Consider the following 20,459-nt stretch of genomic DNA (forward strand, 5'->3'; position numbering starts at 1 on the left):
CAGCACCACTTATCGAAGAGACTGTCTTTTCTCCAGTGTATATCCTTGCCTCCTCTGTGATAGATTAGTTGACCACAGGTGCGTGGGTTTATCTCTGGGCTTTCTATCCTGTTCCATTGATCTATATTTCTGTTTTTGTGCCAGTACCATATTGTCTTGATTACTGTAGCTTTGTAGTATAGTCTGAAGTCAGGGAGTCTGATTCCTCCAGCTCCGTTGTTTTCCCTCAAGATTGCTTTGGCCATTCGGGGTCTTTTGTGTCTCCATACAAATTTTAAGATTTTTTGTTCTAGTTCTGTAAAAAATGCCATTGGTAATTAGACAGGGATTGCACTGAATCTGTAGATTGCTATGGGTAGTATTGTCATTTTCACAGTATTGATTCTTCCAATCCAGGAACATGGCATATCTCCCCATCTGTTTGTATCATCTTTAATTTCTTTCATCAGTGTCTTACAGTTTTCTGCATACAGGTCTTTTGTCTCCCTAGGTAGGTTTATTCCTAGGTATTTTATTCTTTTTGTTGCAATGGTAAATGGGAGTGTTTCCTTAATTTCTCTTCCAGATTTTTCATCATTAGTGTATAGGAATGCAAGAGATTTCTGTGCATTAATTTTGTATCCTGCTACTTTACCAAATTCATTGATTAGCTCTAGTAGTTTTCTGGTGGCATCTTTAGGATTCTCTATGTATAGTACCACATCATCTGCCAACACTGACAGTTTTACTTCTTCTTTTCCAATTTGTATTCCTTTTATTTCTTTTTCTTCTCTGATTGCCGTGGCTAGGACTTCCAAAACTATGCTGAATAATAGTGGTGAGAGTGGACATCCTTGTCTTGTTCCTGATCTTAGAGGAAATGCTTTCAGTTTTTCACCATTGAGAATGATGTTTGCTGCAGGTTTGTCATATATGGCCTTTATTATGTTGAGGGAGGTTCCCTCTATGCCCACTTTCTGGAGAGTTTTTATCATAACTGGGTGTTGAATTTTGTCAAATGCTTTTTCTGCATCTATTGAGATGATCATATGGTTTTCCTTCTTCAATTTGTTAATATGGTGCATCACTTTGGTTGATTTGCATATGTTGAAGAATCCTTGCATCCCTGGGATAAATAAATCCCACTTGATCATGGTGTATGATCCTTTTAATGTGTTGTTGGATTCTGTTTGCTGAGGATTGTTGCGTCTATATTCATCAGTGATATTGGTCTGTAATTATCTTTTTCTGTAGTATCTTTGTCTGGTTTTGGTATCAGGGTGATGGTGGCCTCATAGAATGAGTTTGGGAGTGTTCCTTCCTCTGCAATGTTTTGGAAGAGTTTGAGAAGGATGGGTGTCAGCTCTTCTCTAAATGCTTGACAGAATTCACCTGTGAAGCCATCTGGTCCTGGACTTTTGTTTGTTGGAAGATTTTTAATCACAGTTTCAATTTCATTACTTGTGATTGATCTGTTCGTATTTTCTATTTCTTCCTGGTTCAGTCTTGGAAGGTTATACCTTTCTAAGAATTTGTCCATTTCTTCCAGATTGTCCATTTTATTGGCATAGAGTTGCTTGCAGTAGTCTCTTAGGATGCTTTGTATTTCTGCGGTGTCTGTTGTAACTTCTCCTTTTTCATTTCTAACTTTATTGATTTGAGTACTCTCCCTCTTTTTCTTGATGAGTCTGGCTAATGGTTTATCAATTTTGTTTATCTTCTCAAAGAACCAGCTTTTAGTTTTATTGATCTTTGCTACTGTTTTCTTTGTTTCTATTTCATTTATTTCTGCTCTGATCTTTATGATTTCTTTCCTTCTGCTAACTTTGGGTTTTGTTTGTTCTTCTTTCTCTAGTTCCTTTAGGTGTAAGGTTAGATTGTTTGAGATTTTTCTTGTTTCTTGAGGCTTGTATTGCTATAAACTTCCCTCTTAGAACTGCTTTTGCTGCATCCCATAGGTTTTGGATCATCTTGTTTTCATTGTCATTTGTCTCTAGGTATTTTTTGATTTCCTCTTTGATTTCTTCAGTGATCTCTTGGTTATTTAGTAACGTGCTGTTTAGCCTCCATGTGTTTGTGTTTTGTACATTATTTTTCCCTGTAATTGATTTCTAATCTCATAGCGTGGTCAGAAAAAATGCTTGATATGATTTCAATTTTGTTAAATTTACTGAGGCTTGATTTGTGACCCAAGATGTGATCTATCCTGGAGAATGTTCCGTGCGTGCTTGAGAAGAAATGTAATCTGCTGTTTATGGATGGAATGTGCTATAAATATCAATTAAATCTATCTGGTCTATTGTATCATTTAAAGCTTGTGTTTCCTTATTAATTTTCTGTTTGCACGATCTGTCCATTGGTTTAAGTAAGGTGTTAAAGTCCCCCACTATTATTGTGTTACTGTCAATTTCCTCTTTTACAGCTGTTAGCAGTTGCCTTATGTATTGAGGTGCTCCTATGTTGGATACATACAGATTTATAATTGTTATATCTTCTTCTTGGATTGATCCCTTGATCATTATGTAGTGTCCTTCCTTGTCTCTTGTAACAGTCTTTATTTTAAAGTCTGTTTTATCTGATATGAGTATTGCTACTCCAGCTTTCTTTTCATTTCCATTTGCATGGAATATCTTTTTCCATCTCCTCACTTTCAGTCTATATGTGTTCCTAGGTCTGAAGTGGGTCTCTTGTGGATAGCATATATATGGGTCTTGTTTTTGTATCCATTCAGCGAGCCTGTCTTTTGGTTGGAGCATTTAATCCATTCACGTTTAAGTTAATTATCGATATTATGTTCCTATTACCGTTTTCTTAATTGTTATGGGTTGGTTTTTGTAGGTCCTTTTCTTCTCTTGTGTTTCCCACTTAGAGAAGTTCCTTTAGCATTTGTTGTAGAGCTGGTTTGGTGGTGCTGGATTCTCTTAGCTTTTGCTTGCCTGTGAAGCTTTTGATTTCTCCATTGAATCTGAATGAGATCCTTGCCGGGTAGAGTAATCTTGGTTGTAGGTTCTTCCCTTTCATCAGCTTAAATATGCCATGCCACTCCCTTCTGGGTTGTAGAGTTTCTGCTGAGAAATCAGCTGTTAACCTTATGAGAGTTCCCTTGTATGTTATTTGTCGTTTTTCCCTTGTTGCTTTCAATAATTTTTCTTTGTCTTTAACTTTTGCCAATTTGATTACTATGTGTCTCGGTGTGTTTCTCCTTGGGTTTACCCTGCCTGGGAGTCTCTGCGTTTCCTGGACTTGGGTGGCTATTTCCTTTCCTATGTTAGGGAAGTTTTCTACTATAATCTCTTCAAATATTTTCTCGGGTCCTTTCTCTCTCTCTTCTCCTTCTGGGACCCCTATAATGTGAATGTTGTTGCGTTTAATGTTGTCCCAGAAGTCTCTTAGGCTGTCTTCATTTCTTTTCATTCTTTTTTCTTTATTCTGTTTCGCAGCAGTGAATTCCACCATTCTGTCTTCCAGGTCACTTATCCGTTCTTCTGCCTCAGTTATTCTGCTATTGATTCCTTCTAGTGTAGTTTTCATTTCAGTTATTGTATTGTTCATCTCTGTTTGTTTGTTCTTTAATTCTTCTAGGTGTTTGTTGTTTAATTCTTCTAGGTCTTTGTTAAATATTTCTTGCATCTTCTCAATCTTTGCCTCCATTCTTTTTCCGAGGTCCTGGATCATCTTCACTATCATTATTCTGAATTCTTTTTCTGGAGGGTTGCCTATCTCCACTTCATTTATAATTGTTTTTCTGGGGTTTTATCTTGTTTCTTCATCTGGTACATAGTCCTCTGCCTTTTCATCTTGTCTATCTTTCTGTGGATGTGGTTTTTGTTCCACAGACTGCAGGACTGTAGTTCTTCTTGCTTCTGCTCTCTGCCCTGTGGTGGATGAGGCTATCTAAGAGGCTTGTGCAGGTTTCCTGATGGGAGGGACTGGTGGTGGGTAGAGCTGGCTGTTTCTCTGGTGGACAGAGCTCAGTAAAACTTTAATCCGCTTGTCTGCTGATGGGTGGGGCTGGGTTCCCTCCCTGTTGGTTGTTTGGCCTGAGGCGACCCAACACTGAAGCCTACCTGGGCTCTTTGGTGGGGCTAATGGTGAACTCTGGGAGGGCTCACGCCAAGGAGTACTTCCCAGAACTTCTGCTGCCAGTGTCCCTGTCCTCACAATGAGACACAGCCACACCCCGCCTCTGCAGGAGACCCTCCAACACTAGCAGGCAGGTCTGGTTCAGTCTCCTACGGGGTCACTGCTCCTTCCCCTGGGTCCTGATGCGCACACTACTTTGTGTGTGCCCTCCAAGAGTGGAGTCTCTGTTTCCCCCAGTCCTGTCGAAGTCCTGCAATCAAATCCCGCTAGCCTTCAAAGTCTGATTGTCTAGAAATTCCTCCTCCTGTTGCCGGACCCCCAGGTTGGGAAGCCTGACGTGGGGCTCAGAACCTTCACTCCAGTGGGTGGACTTCTGTGGTATAAGTGTTCTCCAGTTTGTGAGTCACCCACCCGCAGTTATGGGATTTGATTTTATTGTGATTGCGCCCCTCCTACTGTCTCATTGTGGCTTTTCCTTTGTCCTTGGATGTGGGGTATCTTTTCTGGTGAGTTTCAGTGTCTTCTAGTTGATGACTGTTCAGCAGTTATTTGTGATTCTGTTTTTCTCGCAAGAGGGAGTGAGAGCACGTCTTTCTACTCTGCCATCTTGAACCAATCTCTCAAAAATTTTTTTTAAATTTAGGAGCTTCCCAGAGATCTTTTATGCAAGCCCAAGCACCCTGAACTTCCCTGTTGTCATCTACATCTTTGAGCAGGAAGCCATTGCCAACCCAGCTATGAGTTAATGCCAGAGACATAAGCAATCCCCTTTTATAAGGCAGCTTCAAACTGCCTGATCTCAGAAAGAGAGGACACTAAGCCAGATCTGTTTTAATTAGGACTCATAAGAGCACTGTCTAATAGCAACCAGTGAGCAATTCTGAGAGTTCATTTATTTCCAAAGATTAACAAAAGTGCTTTGCTTTAAGTTTAGGTCAGCATTACTTCCTGCCGTTTGGTCCCATCTGCTTATTCCCCTAGAAAAATAAAGGCCTACAGTTTTCTAAAGAAAATTTCTGACTTAAAAATGACACTGCGAACATCCAAAAAGTGTAAGTCCAACATATACACAACCTCATGCCTAATGAATACATTACTAAATACTTCGTAATCATTAAAAATCAATTTACCAGTCTTCAAAACACTAGTAATAACATGAGAAAGGAGGGAAAGAAACTCATGTTCAAAGATGAAGAAAATGCTATCCACAGGGGCTAGGTGATTTGGCTCAGGGCACAGTTGAAAAAGAAGTGGGTTCAGTTTCCTCATCTGGTTGCTCGTTGTTATGGTCTGAATGTTTGTGTCCCCCCAAATTCACATGTTCAAATCCTAATGCCCAATGTGATATTAGGAGGTGGGGCCTTTGGGAGGTGATTGGGCCTTAAGGGTGGAGCCCTCATAAATGGGATTAGCACTCCTGTAAAAGAGACCCGGCAGAGCTCCCTAGGCCCTTCCACCATGTGAGGAAACAGTGAGAAGTCAGCAGGCTGCAACCAGGAAGACGGCCTTCACCAGAACCCAATCAGGTTGGCACCCTGATCTTGGACTTCCAGCCTCCACAACGTGAGAAAGAAATTACTGACATTATAAGCCACCCAGTCCACGGTATTTTGTTGTGGCAGCCATAACAGACTAAGATACCCTCTGAGGCTCATTTAGTTCTAAGATTCTATGATTACTCTGTGAAGGAATGATGGAAGCCAGATCAGAGCTGAAAGTCCCTAAACTGCTGGCTCACGGTTGCTTGACGAGTCACTACATAAGTATGTTGAAAATAAGGAAACTCAAAGTCTAATTATGTTACACTTCAACTTAAAAGTTTCCTCAACAACAGAAACCAAAGACCTCAGGATTTTAAAAATGGGCAAAGTACTTGAACAGACATTTTCCAACGAAGAAATGTATAATGGCCATATACAAATGGCCAACAAGCACACAAAAAGATGCTCAACATCACTAATCATTAGGGAAATTAATATCAAAACCACAAGGAGATACCACCTCACACTCATTAGGATGGTTACTATCAAAAAAACGGAAAATAGTTCCTCAAAAAATTAAAAGTAAAGTCACTATATGATTCATCAATTCCACCTCTGGGTTTATAGCTAAAAGAACTGAATGCAGGATCTCTTAGAGATATTTATATAACAATGTTCATAGCAGCTTTATTCACAACAGCCAAAGAGGGAAGCAACCCAAGTGTCCATCAAGAGATGAATGTATAAACAAAACGTGGTGCATACACACGATGGAATGTTATTCAGATTTTTAAAGGAAGGATATTCTGACACAAGCTACAACATGGATGAATCTTGAACATTATGAGAAGTGAAATAAGCCAGTTACAAAAAGACAAATACTGTATGATTCCACTTATGAGGTTCCTAGAGTAAGTGAGTAGTCAAATTCATAAAGACAAAGTGGAATGGTGGTTACCAAGAGCTGGGGGCAGGGGAGGGAGGGGAGTTAGTGTTTAATGGGTACAGAGTTTCAGTTTTGCAAGATGAAAAACTTTTGGAGATAGATGCTCCTGATGGTTACACAACAATGTTAATGTACTTATCACTACAATATACTTAAATATTTTTCCCTTAAAAATAGAAGAAAAAAAGAAAAGATGAACCCTCATTGTCTTGACTTAGGGTCCATCCAGTAACTCCCTGCAGTTTATGACACTACCTTGTTTGAAGTTAGGAAGTTGGAATTCAGGAGCCCAAAGGCTTTTCTCTCACAGCCTGTTTGGCAAAACTACCTACTATCAATAGTTAGGGGGAAAAATTCATTAATCACACACGAACCGAGCACTTATATGCCAGGCACTCTGGTGTTTACAAAGATATATAAGGTAGTACCTGGGTTCTCAAGGAGCTTAAACCAAGTAGAAAATATACATGTAGGTACACAGCTACCCTGCCATGAAGTCGAGATCACTAGGTGCCATTATGAGAAATAAGGTGCCTGCTGATTCACAAAAGTCAAGGCAAGACAGATTTGAGCCCTGAGCCACCCATAGGTAAAGATGTGGTAGAAAAAGGCAAAGGAAAGAGGAAAGATAAAGCTATGGTGCTCATGTAGTCTACTGTTTTAACAGAAACAGGAAGCACGGTAACTCACTCTTTCATACCCTGCTCATGTCCCTCAGGCCTTACTGCTTAGTGTACCTGATCTCCAACTGCCAGTATCCATATCTCTTTGCCTAAGGGCTTCTCGAAAGCTCAGGAGGCTGCAGGGTACTCTAGGGAATGAACACTCCCTGAGAGCAGGCTCCAGCAATGACTCATATCCCAGCTGCCTAGATCCCAGGTAGAATAACCCTGAAGTGTGTGTTCTATACCCTTTCCCCTCAGAATCAAACTCCAATTGCCCACAGTTGTAGTTGGCTCACTGAATCATCCTTCTTTTCCCTATCTCACTTTTCCACTCCTCTGATATTTACTGCATTTCCAAATAAATTACTTGCACCTGAAACCTGAACCCAAATTAAGACACATGGGGGAGGGAACACAAAAGAACTGTCACTAATAATTTATATATAAAACATATTTATTACTCAACAGCTCCTCATTTCATGCTCTGTGTTTAAAAGAGGCTATAAAACTTCATATAGAGAATTCCTGTTACCCTGTGCACACCCCTCCCCAATATCTTCCCCAAACTAAACAAATGAAAAATAAATATTTAAAAAGAGCGAACCAAGGCTGGGCTTATCAGAGGTTTTACTATTTCATTGCAAAGGATCAGTGCTTTCCCATTTGCTCAACTATTCACCAGGGAAAGCCATGAAAAGGTAAAAGGGGACTCCCAGACAGAAAGCTGACGCACAAGGCTGCCTTAGAAGGAAGAAAACTCCCACAGAGTTGAGGCCTCTTGGATTTAGTATGACAGCTCCAGAAATAGGTGGAAAATGAGTACAATGTACAGGCTTCCTCTCAGGGTCAAGGGCAACTCCTGACCCCTTTCTTCCTCTTGCAGCCACCACAAGGGAACAGCTCAGGATAATTTCCAAGGAGGGGGTCTCGACCCACTGCCGGCTAGTCAGACTGTTTAACTGTTCACACACACCGGAATCACAAAACTGCCCTGAGGAATTCATTTATGGCATTTCTTGGTTGTCTGCTGGGCCCCTTCCAACATTAAAAGTTGGCTGCCTAGGATACCGCTGAGAGAGTGAAATAAAAATGAGTTCATCCATTTATTCATTAAACAAGTATTTACTGAATGTCTACTATGTCTACAGTGTTGGGCACTGTCCCAGGGAAAGGACTGATCAAAAAGACCCTGTCCCTACCTTCATGTGACTTACATTTCATTGGGTGGGGAGAGGAAAAGAATTTTATGCATATATAATGTGAGTGAAGAGTAAGTAGGGGAAAAAAAGTTAAAAAGAATATATGTATGTAATGTGTCCAGTGGTGGTGTTACAGAGAAAAATTAAACAGCAGGTTAGGGCATGTAGGGAGTGCTGGGGGTGGTTGGTTTCATTTTATACAGGGTAGTCACAGAAGGCCTCTCTGATAATATGGCATTTTGAGCATAGCCCTGAAGGAAATGAGGGAGCAAGTTATATGGCTATCTGGGAGAAGAACAGAAGAATATTCTAGGAGAAGGGACAGAGCTCTGGGCTATTTTAAAATACAAGGTAGGGGCGGTCCATTGGTTAAGACTCCGTGCTTCCACTGCAGGGGGCACGGGTTTGATCCCTGGTTGGGGAACTGAGGATCTTGCATGCGCGTGGCAGCAGCAAACAAACAAACAAATAACACCACCAACAAAAAAACCACAAGGTAGCCAAAGGAGCTCTTTTTCTTTTCTTTTTTCTTTTCTCTTTTCCCTCCCTCCATCCCTCCCTTCCTCTCTTTCCTTCTTCCTTTATCTCTCTTTCTTTCTCTCCCTCCTCCCCTCCCTTCCCTTTCTTTCTTTTTAAACCTTTGCAGAAATAAACATCATTTCAAGTGGACTGAGTCCAGAGATACATTTAACATCATCAGGGCAGCTGGAAAGATTCCTCTCCTCCCAGGTTGAAGGAGGCTGAAGCCTCTGACTGAGGGGTGAGTGATAAATTAAAAACTCACTTCAGGGGGCTTCCCTGGCAGTGCAGTGGTTAAGAATCCGCCTGCCAATGCAGGGGACAAGGGTTCGAGCCCTGGTCCAGGAAGATCCCACATGCCGCAAAGCAACGAAGCCCGTGCGCCACAACTACTGAGCCTGCGCTCTAGAGCCCACAAGTCACAACTACTGAAGCCGGCGTGCCTAGAGCCCGTGTTCCTCAACAAGAGAAGCCATCACAATGAGAAGCCCGCGCACCGCCAACGAAGAGTAGCCCCCGCTCGCGCAACCAGAGAAAGCCCACGCGCAGCAACGAAGACCCAACGCAGCCAAAAGTAAAATATAAATAAAATAATTAAAAAAAAACCCAACTCACTTCACATGAGTGTTTCACCTTGTATCCTAACAGAGATAGATAGGGCAGGGCTCCGAATGAGAAAGAATGTTTTAGGGAGTCCATTATCTAGGCAATAGAAGCCCCACGTCCCCAAATGCTTTGAGGTATGGGGGATAGGACGAGGTAGGAGACCCACAGCCTACTTCAGATCAGAGAGTGGAAGACATACTTAATTTTAACTTGGCTTTGTGGGTAAGATGGGTGATACCAATGCAAAAATGAGCATAAGTTGTTGTGTGGATCCACACCATCCACAATCCTTCCCAGTTGGCCACAAAGGTTAAAGGTTGGCTACACTCTAACCCCACCTCTCACTGTTCATTCATTCCGTAGCCCAAGAGGGCAGCCTGTTTACTGATCTTGATGCAGCCCAGTCATCTTAAGTAGAGCTAACCTGCGGCCAGTGCATTTTATCTAATCCACTGTCAGTATGGAGATATTAACTTGTTCAAGCACAGGGACAGAGCAACAACTGCTTCTCTTAATAGATTTCAAGGAACCACCACCATGACCACCACCACCACCAACAACCAAAAAGAAAAAAAACCATATTAGCACCCTGTCACTATCTCATTTGCCCACATGTCCTCTGTCAATCTATTAACCTTTAGAGAAAACAGTCACTCACATAATACTCCCTACTCTGGTAGACTGCTATAATGCCCAGTGTCCCCTCCAAGAACTCCTGAAACCAAAAAAATGCCTCCCACTTCTCAACCACCCAAAATCCACGTTAAAAAGAGGAAAAAGTTCTAGCATGCAGGAGGAACAGGCCATCTACTGATATACTCCAAAAATAACCCAGAATATGTCTTAGGTTCTTTGCTAACAGAGAAATCTCTTTCTGATCAATTTCTCCACTCCACTTCTCTAAGTAAAATATATGTATATGATACGTGTGTGTAAGTGTAACGTGTGTGTATGTGTGTGTGCACAGCAGTTAATATTCCCCAATATCTGCTGATGGAGAAAGAGACATATCAATCAGCTATTATTCACTGAGTACCGATCAATTTACACAGTTCTCTCCAAGGTTCCTCCCATAGTAATTGATTAATTATTCTCCAGTAAATGGCACACCTGTCTAATTAACTGTATTGAATAGGATAGAAAAACCAGATGGCTCTCTAGCCTGGATCAGCAACAGCAGAGAAACTGCTATTTAACATTTAAATCAAACACAGCTCTCATTTCTCCCTGACCTTTGTCAGAAGGGGAAAAAAAATGATTGAACCATTTTGTGATGTGCTCTCTGTAAGATTATTTTCAGTAAAAGGTTTGCCAATTGGTATATAATATACATTTGATCATATCACTTATACCCAGAGCCTGTCACAAATACTATCCAAAGCAAACAGGAAAATTTTTCTTTGGAAATGGCCAAAGCCATAGGTTTATTTGATTTTATTTGTGGTAAGAGAAAATACAATTCCATTGGCTACCAATAAAAGCACACAAATATGCACACCCATAAGATTAACACTATTTTTTGCACGTGAAGTTACATGATTTTTGCTTCTTTGGATCATTTGCCATTTTAGCTCCACTAGGCTCCTGGATTCTTTGGTTTATTAAAATAAATAACTTTTATGGGTTCTGAGTAGGAAAAATTCTATTAATAATAATAAAAAAGTTCCATAAAGACAGCCAATAACTGTTGAATAATCAGTAGGGAAGAAATAAAAAAAAATGCTCTAAATCTCTAACAGCTGCTTGTAACAAAGTAGGCTGCATTACTTAAAGATGAATCTCTGTTTGGCAAAACTCTTTTGGAAACCTGGGCAAGATGAGGGGTCATCAACCAAACGGCCTTCAACAATCAATTTCTCCTCTGTGGGCCTTAGTTTTTATACTTGGGGACTGGGAAGTGGGGAGATGGTATCACTCATTTCAGTCTGCAAATGTGTATTTATATTCTTTATTCAAGCAAAGGTCTCCAGTCTTTCAGAGGAAGGAATATTATTTCCCTTTTCCCTTTTTTTAAGATACCCAAAAAAGAGGTAAAGCTACTTAAACTCTACAAGGAGAATGGGGCAGGTAGAGCAGGTTATACTCTGTTCCCATCATTAATATCTACCAGGGATTTCCTAGTGGAGCCCAAACTCCTAGTCAGGAACTATATATTAAAGGAGCACTGCCATGTTGTATCACCAGATCACATCAATCCCATTTGTTCCTAAGAGGAAATCAGGTCACCTAGTGGTTCTTTTCAGCTTAACAATTAAAAACCAGACTATATCTAGCAGGTCTGCATATACTCCAAAACCTTGTAAGCTTTCTAAGTTCTACATCAGTAAATGAACTAAAAGACGGTTTAATCCTTGAGTAAAATCTTAATCCAGGATTGCTAATACCTGAAGCCCCTAGTTTTCAGGAATTCCATAAACTCCTTAATGTTACATGCAAAACGATGTGCATATGTACATTTTTCTGAAATGGTGTTCAAAGCTTTTAGACTTTCAAAGAGGTTCAGGAGTCAAAAAGATTTACAAATAGCTGATTTAATAAACAAGTTACCTTCATGCTACCTTCTCTTTATAAAGTAAAGAGTCTCCTAAAATATTCACCTAAAAAATACATACAACAAGGAATTCCTCTGCCATAACATTCTGTGTTCAGCTCTTCCTCATCAGCCCATGGAAGAGGCTATCGCCACTTGATCTGAAAACACAGGTGGCAGCAGGCCTACGAGGAAGAGGGTACAATCATAGGCAATGGACTGAGTCTAGTCCTGGTTCAGCTACTGATTAGATTTGCAGTTTCAAACTACTCTAGACCTTAGTTTCACATGGGGATGAAACCTGTTCAACTATACCCAAAGGTTCCTGGGAGGATTAGTATGACATGAAAGTGCTTTAGAAGCTAAAGGGCAAAAAATATATGATATAAAAGAAAGGCAAGGAGAAGAAGAAAAAGTTAGCTTAAAGACACAAAGCAAGTCAAAGGATAGAATCTGAGAGTTGAATCTCCCCTATTAAAAGTGTACCTTTATTTCAGGAGAACATATGGCATGCCAGGCCCCCACGTGAGCTTAATCAGGGCTGCATGGAGTTATTAGAAAAAAAAAAAAAGCGGAGTTATAACTTTCTAGGTTCCTTTACTGGCCTGTAGTGCACTTCCTGGCAAATTCCTACACCTCTATTATACCCGTATAATGTCAACACAGAAAGGTTGAGTGGTGATGTAATGTCTGAGGCCAAGCCATGTATTCAAGGCCGTTTTGTTGGATTCACAGGGTACAAGTCAGCTCTTTTTTCCAGGGGATGAGATATGATGATGTAATTATCATGATTTTAGGGGTCTGCCATCTGTCAAGTTCAAAAGAAAGACCTCTGTAAGTGATCCCAATGTTCAGACACTCCAGGGCTCAGCCCTTTCAAGAAAACTTTATTATTCTTTCTCCTTCCTTCCCTATCCCACTTTCGGCAAGATGTAGGGATTACCAGGCCAGGTGTTAGATGAGACTAACGAAAGAGAAGACTTAAATTACCCCACTGTCCATTTCCAGGCCACACAAACCAGTTAGCCTGAAAGACTTATTTCCCAGAAGCCTGAGGTGCTCTGCTGGACTCTTGCAATCTAGGGCAAGAGCCGTTTAAGGAATTGTGAAAGAAAGGGAACAAAAGCTGGGTGCTGTCTTACAAGGGTGTGCCAGAAAAGCTAGCAGGTGGAAAATTGGCCTTCTTTTTTAACCCTGTTAAGAGATTGGCTCACTAAGTATACAGAGGGGAGTGTGAAGCTTGGGAGACAGAATGTACCTAGTCAGGCTTCAGGGAGAAAATGAAAAACAAAAAAATCCAAGTATGATAAGAAAAGCAAGGAGGAGAACCTTTGGGTTCAGGCAGCCTCCAGAGGAAGGAATGCTGTTTGCTGTTTTACTAAAAGATTCCTCATTATATTGCAAGATTAGAAGGTGGGCTGCCTTTAAAAAAAAAAAAGTTAAGGCTTTATTTGGGGCTAATTGTTCCTGTTGATGCCCAACCAATCTGATGTCACTCATGTCACCTTATCTGATGATAGAAGTTATCGAACTTGAATAAGATTATACTAGCAATAAACAAACCATGTATTTTTAGCCAAAAGTGGGGATGACAGAGTGTATATACAGGGGTTTGAATGAAAATCTCAAAGAGGGTACGAACTGGCAGTCACGTGAATGTGTCTACCACAGCATCTGGCACACAGTAGATGCTCAGTAAATATCTGCTTTCTTATTTTATAAGATGGAGGGGATGAAAAGGCATGAAGTTAGGAAAGGTTCAGTAGGAAACAGGAAAAAGGAATGTGTCTCCACTCACCTATGAATTAGTGACAGACCATGAAACTAAACATGACAGAAAAACATCCTGCTGAAGCACAGAGGTTTGAAACTGGTGGCTCTAGAAAAGAATAGGTGTTATGGTACACAGGTTTGTTTAATTCATACAATGAAGTATGAATTTGCTGCAATACTTAAAAATCAGGAAACTTCACGTAACAAATCTCTACTTCTGGCTTCCCTTGAAAAAACCAAAGGCCCTCCTGGCAACAATGGGCTGAAGCTGAGTCAAAGCTTCACTTATATGGCATTCACTTAGATTTAGGATGGGGTGGGCTCTCCAGCTGGCCACGGTCCCCACTACTCACTGTTGTTTACTTCTAGCCCAACTCACTCATTTTTGCTGCTTGCCTTGCTTAAGGCATTACGTTGTGACCTTTTGTTTAGTGAAAAGGAGTCTCTACTGAGAGCTCAAAAATCTGGGTTCTAGTCCTACTCAAACTTGCACATGTCTTAACTTGTATACCTACCCTCTCTAAGCCTGTTTTCTCATCTGTAAAAGGAGGAATTGTACAAAATGATCTCTAATAGCTCTATAATTAGAATTGATCTACAATGGTGGCAATGAGCATGGGGAAGACACAAAGTAGGCTCAGTCGGTTTTATGCTTTATTCTGATCTTGAAATGTTAGTTTCATTTTGGGGCTAATGAATTACCTAGTGAACCTAGGACAGTCTTATAAGAAGTACAGGCTCTCTGGCATAATGGTTTGATTTGTGTGGACTGAGTAATACTGTAATTAAAAGCCAGAAGACTGTCTCAGATAGATAGGTCGCTTACTGCCTTTCTTGACCATGTTCATTCCTATTATGGAAGTTCGCAGATTCCTCTCTGGGATGGTTACTTACCCAGCCTAGGACTAAATGAAGAGTTCCAGAGCACAGAGCCTCGGGCTGTGGGCGTACTCAAAGCATACAAGAAAAAGATCAAATATAAAGACCGATATAAGGAAAGGGTAGGCTTTGGAATGTGAAAGCAGCTAAAAAGATCCTGTCTGAACCAGCCAAAGAATACACATATCAGTCCTGCAGATCATACTATAACTGTGGCAGCTGCTGCTTTAGCCCTGAGTGTGGAAAGTCAGAGCCCATAAATCACTTCTGAGAGACATGTTTCAGGAATGAGCCAATAATTTTGGCCTCCTGTGCTACACTTAGAAAGTATAAGCTCAGCAGATTAGTTTCACTGAAAATCCATTATTTAATTCATCTTCCTAAAGCTCCTGGAAGTTGAGCAGGAAAACAGGTACTTATCAATCCTGACTTACAGTTATACAAGGCTTAGGCCTGGAAAGCTAAAAACCACACATTGACCAAAGTACTCAAGATTCACTTCAACAAATATTTATTGTGCTCTCAGTGTGCCAGGCATTGGAGACAAGATAATGATGAATTAGCTACATTTCTTAGTCCCTAAGGAGTGAAGAAAACAGCCAAACATAAATCTCTGTACTTCCTATTCCCTAGGTTATATACTTCTGATAATCTATATAGGGAATATAAACAGACTTTAACTCTGAAATGGATTTGAAGTTAGACTCAATGACTTCCCATCCTCCTCTATCCATGGCAAACCACTTATCCCAACCAAAAAGCAGTCTAGTTTGTCAGAAAGAATATATTACCCACAAACTCTTCCCATAGGACAAAAATCATACAGAACAGTCAAATCTGAATAGAGAAAATCAAAAGCCATTCAATGTTTTTATCATTATATATAACCTGAAAGGCCAAAACAACTACATCTTGTCAATGTAGATAACCAGGACCACCACAAAATACCTTGTGTGGCTCTGCCTATGGCAGTATCTGTACCTGTCCCCCTGTATCTCAAAGTGGGTAATTATAACCTAGGTCAAAAGTTCTCAATCAGGGGCAATGTCTGGGGACATTTTTGGTTGTCTGGGTGACAGCTGGGGGAGATGATACTGGCATCTAGTGGGGAGAGGCCAGGGATGCTGCTAATTATCCTACAACGCACAGGACAGCCCCACAAAATAAAGAATTATCTGACCAAGATGTTGACAGTGCCAAGGTGGAGAAACCATGGCCTATGTGTTCTTACATACTGGTTAGAGGCCTTTGTTCTGGGTCTTTTAAGGACTCCACACAGGTAGGTTCTGGCTGCTAACATAGGAACTAAAAGAAAACACAACATCCATTCTCCTTCACCTCTTTCTCCTTTCTCTCAGGGCCTGTGTCTCTGGTAATAAAACCTAATAAACCACTACATTTTTACAATTAGTGCCTGCTCTTTATTGTTCAATGAAATAAAATCACATGCATAAGAGGTCTGATAGAAGACGGAAAATCAACAAAAGCAAGGAAGAAAGGTAGAGAGGGAGGCAGGGGCTTGGTTGTCATTTCCATAGCTAAATGAAATTAAATCAACCATTCTGCAGAGCAAAAAAATTACCTATTCTATTGTGAGTCAGATCATCTCTAGAAACTGCTTCTTTCCACCCAAGAAACAAATTGCCTATAAAAACTAAGTCTATCAGGCATTGTGGCCTCTCCAAGGAGATATTGCTTATATAACTGAGGCCATCTAGTGGTTTTAAGTGTAGATTGCAGCTAAGTAGGCCCTAGGACTCTGACAAATATAAATTCTGAATTTAGATATATGTTCTCTATTTGTAAAAGGGGAAATTCCTAGCCTGGACAACTTAAAAGATATTCTCAGTTTCTTTAACATGCAACTCCATTAAAAAAGCATTTATTGTGCTCCTACTACATATGCTCACCTTTAAGCGATGATATTGGGGAGCCTCTACCTCAGCTAGGGAGAAAAACCCTAGCTACTGCCTTCAAAAAGCAGGGTCTTCACAAGTTCTCAAGGAACTATTTCTTTTATGCCCCTTGCCCACAAATAACTTTAAAGCAGTGGAGTACAGCATGTGAGAATTATATGTCAAAGTTTAACATAGTTGATGGATCCAAAGAGAACACTAAGAATTAGCAAGACTAAGGTTTCTATTTTTCCAATCTAGATGTGAAACGGCAATAAGATTTGTTGTGTTTGAGAAGAAAAAAAAATTTATCCATTTATTTGTTCAATCTTTCTTTATATTTGTCTTTACTCAGCTTGATTACTCAGACCAGTCCAACTGATCCATTCACTGACACCCACTTTAGAACTTCTATGGCCAAGAGAGACAGGTATAGCAAAGGTATAGGTATGTTTTTAAACTGCCAGCTCTAAGTCAACATCAGTATCTCGATTCCCAGTAAGACTGTGAAAAGGCTGGAAACTCACAGCTTGGGTTCTCCTTCCCAGTTGTGATGCTGGCAATAAAAAGGAAAAACGTCAGCATCTGGCTTCCTCTCAAACAAAGCTGCTCAGCCCATTTCATCCAAGAAAAAGGTGCCATTCAAAGGGGCTATTCAGGATGTATGTCTCTTGGAGGGTACTTACAGTGTTTCATTCATCATTGTGTTTCACTGATACAAAAAAAAAGGTGTCTTTTTTTGGCAGGCTAATTGTCCATGGACTTCCTCCTTTCTTGTGAAATGACACACTCTTAGAATCTTAAAATCTGTTCACAAACTTGGCAGAGCTAGGTTGCTCAGAACCATACTGTGGTTTATGGTGTGTGTCTCATATTACCCAAAGGCAGCTCTGATGGAAAAACTCACTATTAAGCCAGAATGTCTCCAGACACTTACTGTTTCCCCTCAACTGTTTCTACCTGACATGGCTAAAGAGAAATAAAGACCAGTACAGAAAGAAAAATCTGAGAGGAAAGCATGAGTGTGGGATGCAGGCGGCAGAAGGCACTTACCTGGTCACGATCTCCTGCAAAACAGCAGCTTTTCATGGTACATGAGTTGAAGTAACCCTGATTGTCAAACTGGAACACAGGCAGGCGGGAGTGGATGTCATAGAGTACAGGGGGCAGACGTCGTCTCAGGGCCAGGAGCTGGGTCCCGTTGCTGTTGAATCGCACACTCATGGCACTTTGGAGGGATAGGTTGCCCCCATAGCGCAGGAGAGAACTGGAAGGCAGAAAGCACAGGGATCAGGCATGAGGCAGGCTGGACAAGAGTCTGCAAAAAACACTGCATTTTGTACCAGGACCTCCTGTCAGGCTTGCACATCTGAATTTTGGCAGAAAGTTAGTTTTATGCAGTGGGCTAGAAGGTAATAAAGAGGACAGGGATGACTCCTTGATTACATTAAAGCAAGTTATTTAAACTGGTGGTTCCCCTCTTCAATCTCCGAAAGGCAAATTACCAGTAAATTTATAGGAAAAGGATAATACAAGCATCTTGAAAGAAGAGACATATTAAAATGATTAGTTCTTTTATCTACCTGAGCTACATAAGCAAATAGATACTTGTCAAGACTCTGGGAAGTCAGTGGTGTCCACACTAACTGGCTAATCATGGATGGTATTTAAGGAATATATTTGTCCTTTGAATTAGCGACACAAGAACCATCAGCCAAGAAAAGATACTCTAGTTTATTCTGGATTTTTTTTTAATAATAATCACTCTATTGCTTACACATTTATTTTTGAATTTTCAATCTGTTTACAGAGAATTTTTATATTTCATATGGCACAACTCAAGAATAAATATTAAAGAAAAAATTTAAATTAAACACAGAGCAAGCAGTTACAACAATTAGAAAAGCAAGATGACTTGTTTCCCTTTACAATTCCCAAAGAGTTTATATTTAGCTTTAAAATATACTTTGGCTAATATATATAATTCCATTTATCCAGCTTCTACTAGAGAGTGGTATGATCTGGTTCACCCAGTATTCTTCTGTAGTTTCATAATGTTCATAACATTTTTAAAAAGTCACACAGTATGGTTCCAAATAATTTACTTTGATGACTCAGAAGATACTTACAATGTGCTAACTAGGATGGCAGTGAACATTAACAATTATACAGTACTAAGTAACAAAGGGTGTGTGTTTTAACTTTCTAGTAGTCAGTCTCCTTGATTATGATTACCCGGACACTATTTTATTATAGAGGGATGACTGTTCATTGTCCATGTCAACCAACTTTTCTTTCTTTAATTCTTGGAACACCAAATTACTGGTAAGAAAGTGAGATTAACTGTATGCACTGGAGGGACTTCCCTGGTGGTGCAGTGGTTAAGAATCTGCCTGCCAATGCAGGGGACACAGGTTCGAGCCCTGGTCCAGGAAGATCCCACATGCCATGGAGCAACTAAGCCTGTGCACCACAACTACTGAGCCTGTGCTCTAGAGCCTACAAGCCACAATTACTGAGCCTGCACGCCACAACTACTGAAGCCCGTGTGCCTAGAGCCCGTGCTCTGCAACAAGAGAAGCCACTGCAATGAGAAGCCCACGCACCGCAATGAAGAGTAGCCCCCGCTCGCTGCAACTAGAGGAAGCCTGCATGCAGCAGCGAAGACCCAACGTAGCCAAAAATAAATAAATAAATTTACTAAAAAAAAAAAAGTATATGCATTGGAGAATGCTATAGAAATGAGGGCCACATCAGTGCTATTAACTCACTCTGCTTCACAAGACACTGTGGTCATGTAAAGAGATTCTAGTAGTTTAAGAAAAAAAGGTTATAAATTTAGGGAATCAGAGCTGGAAAGGGCCTTGAGATACATAAATTAGAGCCTGCCAGACTTATCTGAAACATTTTTAAGGAAGAAGTTTTAATAGCATTTTACCAAGTGAAAACTTAAAGAGCTGTATGTTACCAGAAGAGATTTAACACTGAATGAATATAACACATTTTCTTTTATTTCTTTTCTGGCAAGAGAGTGATGGAGAAGTTTAAGGGGACAAGAAAGGAGATATCTCAAAAACAAAACTAAACTGAACTAAAAAAAAAAAACAAAACACCTGCAAACAACCAAAAGAGAAAAAAAAAAGGTTTATAAATGTGAAAAAAAAAAGGAATTAAAAGTAATTTACAATTATAATAGTGTCTATAGGTTTTATAGAGAATAAATTACTCCTGCTATTAGTGTTAGCTTGTTTGACCATTTGACATAATTGAATTCACAACTTTAGTTTTTTCAACATGCTGTTGTATTAAACATAAATCCAAGAAGTCATCTTTTCTCTGAAACTCTGATATTAATTTTGGTTCTGAAGACTCTTTAATATATTCTTTATATACAGTTAAATTTATATCATTATACAGATATAATGAAATGATATGTGGTGTAAATCTTTGTAACTGGCAGAGCGCTATACAAATTAAAGAGATTATTACTATAATGTTTTTTAAAAAAGAAAGCAGATATCCCATGGGAAAACGAGGCCCTGGACCACAGTGCAAAGGAAGCTGCCAACCTGGCCTAATCATAAAAACATTCTGCACCACCACTAGCCACAGTGAGTCCTGTGTCCCCCAAAGCAGTCTTCTCACCAGAGGGAAGAACGCTCTAGTACCGCAGGTATGTATGGAAACAAGGCTTAGGCAAAACAGACTTTAATCCTCTTATGTTCGGAAGGGAAGTAAAGAGAGAAGTGACTTAGAAAACGGTCTCTAGAACTCTAAACATCAAGGAGAAGCCTGGTACTCCTGCAGGCCCCAAGTAATAACCCCTGCAGAGCAATGTTCTTATAATGTCCTAAACACAGGCCACAGTCATTCACATACAGGGAATGAATGATGGGGCTGTTAG

At 40.2% G+C, this 20,459-nt stretch overlaps 1 protein-coding gene across 3 annotated transcripts in view; it reads right to left on the reverse strand.

The window, feature by feature from the left end:
• Positions 1-20,459, reverse strand: part of DCAF5 (DDB1 and CUL4 associated factor 5) — a 105,237-nt gene that overhangs the window by 28,673 nt on the left and 56,105 nt on the right. For all 3 annotated transcript variants that reach the window (XM_059914499.1, XM_059914501.1, XM_059914500.1), the window contains exon 6: positions 17,609-17,822. In XM_059914499.1, coding sequence (XP_059770482.1) covers positions 17,609-17,822 — 214 coding nt within the window. The remainder of the gene's footprint in view (positions 1-17,608; positions 17,823-20,459) is intronic.

This window comes from Balaenoptera ricei, chromosome 2 (genome assembly GCF_028023285.1).
Source record: "Balaenoptera ricei isolate mBalRic1 chromosome 2, mBalRic1.hap2, whole genome shotgun sequence".
NCBI classification, from domain to species: domain Eukaryota; kingdom Metazoa; phylum Chordata; class Mammalia; order Artiodactyla; family Balaenopteridae; genus Balaenoptera; species Balaenoptera ricei.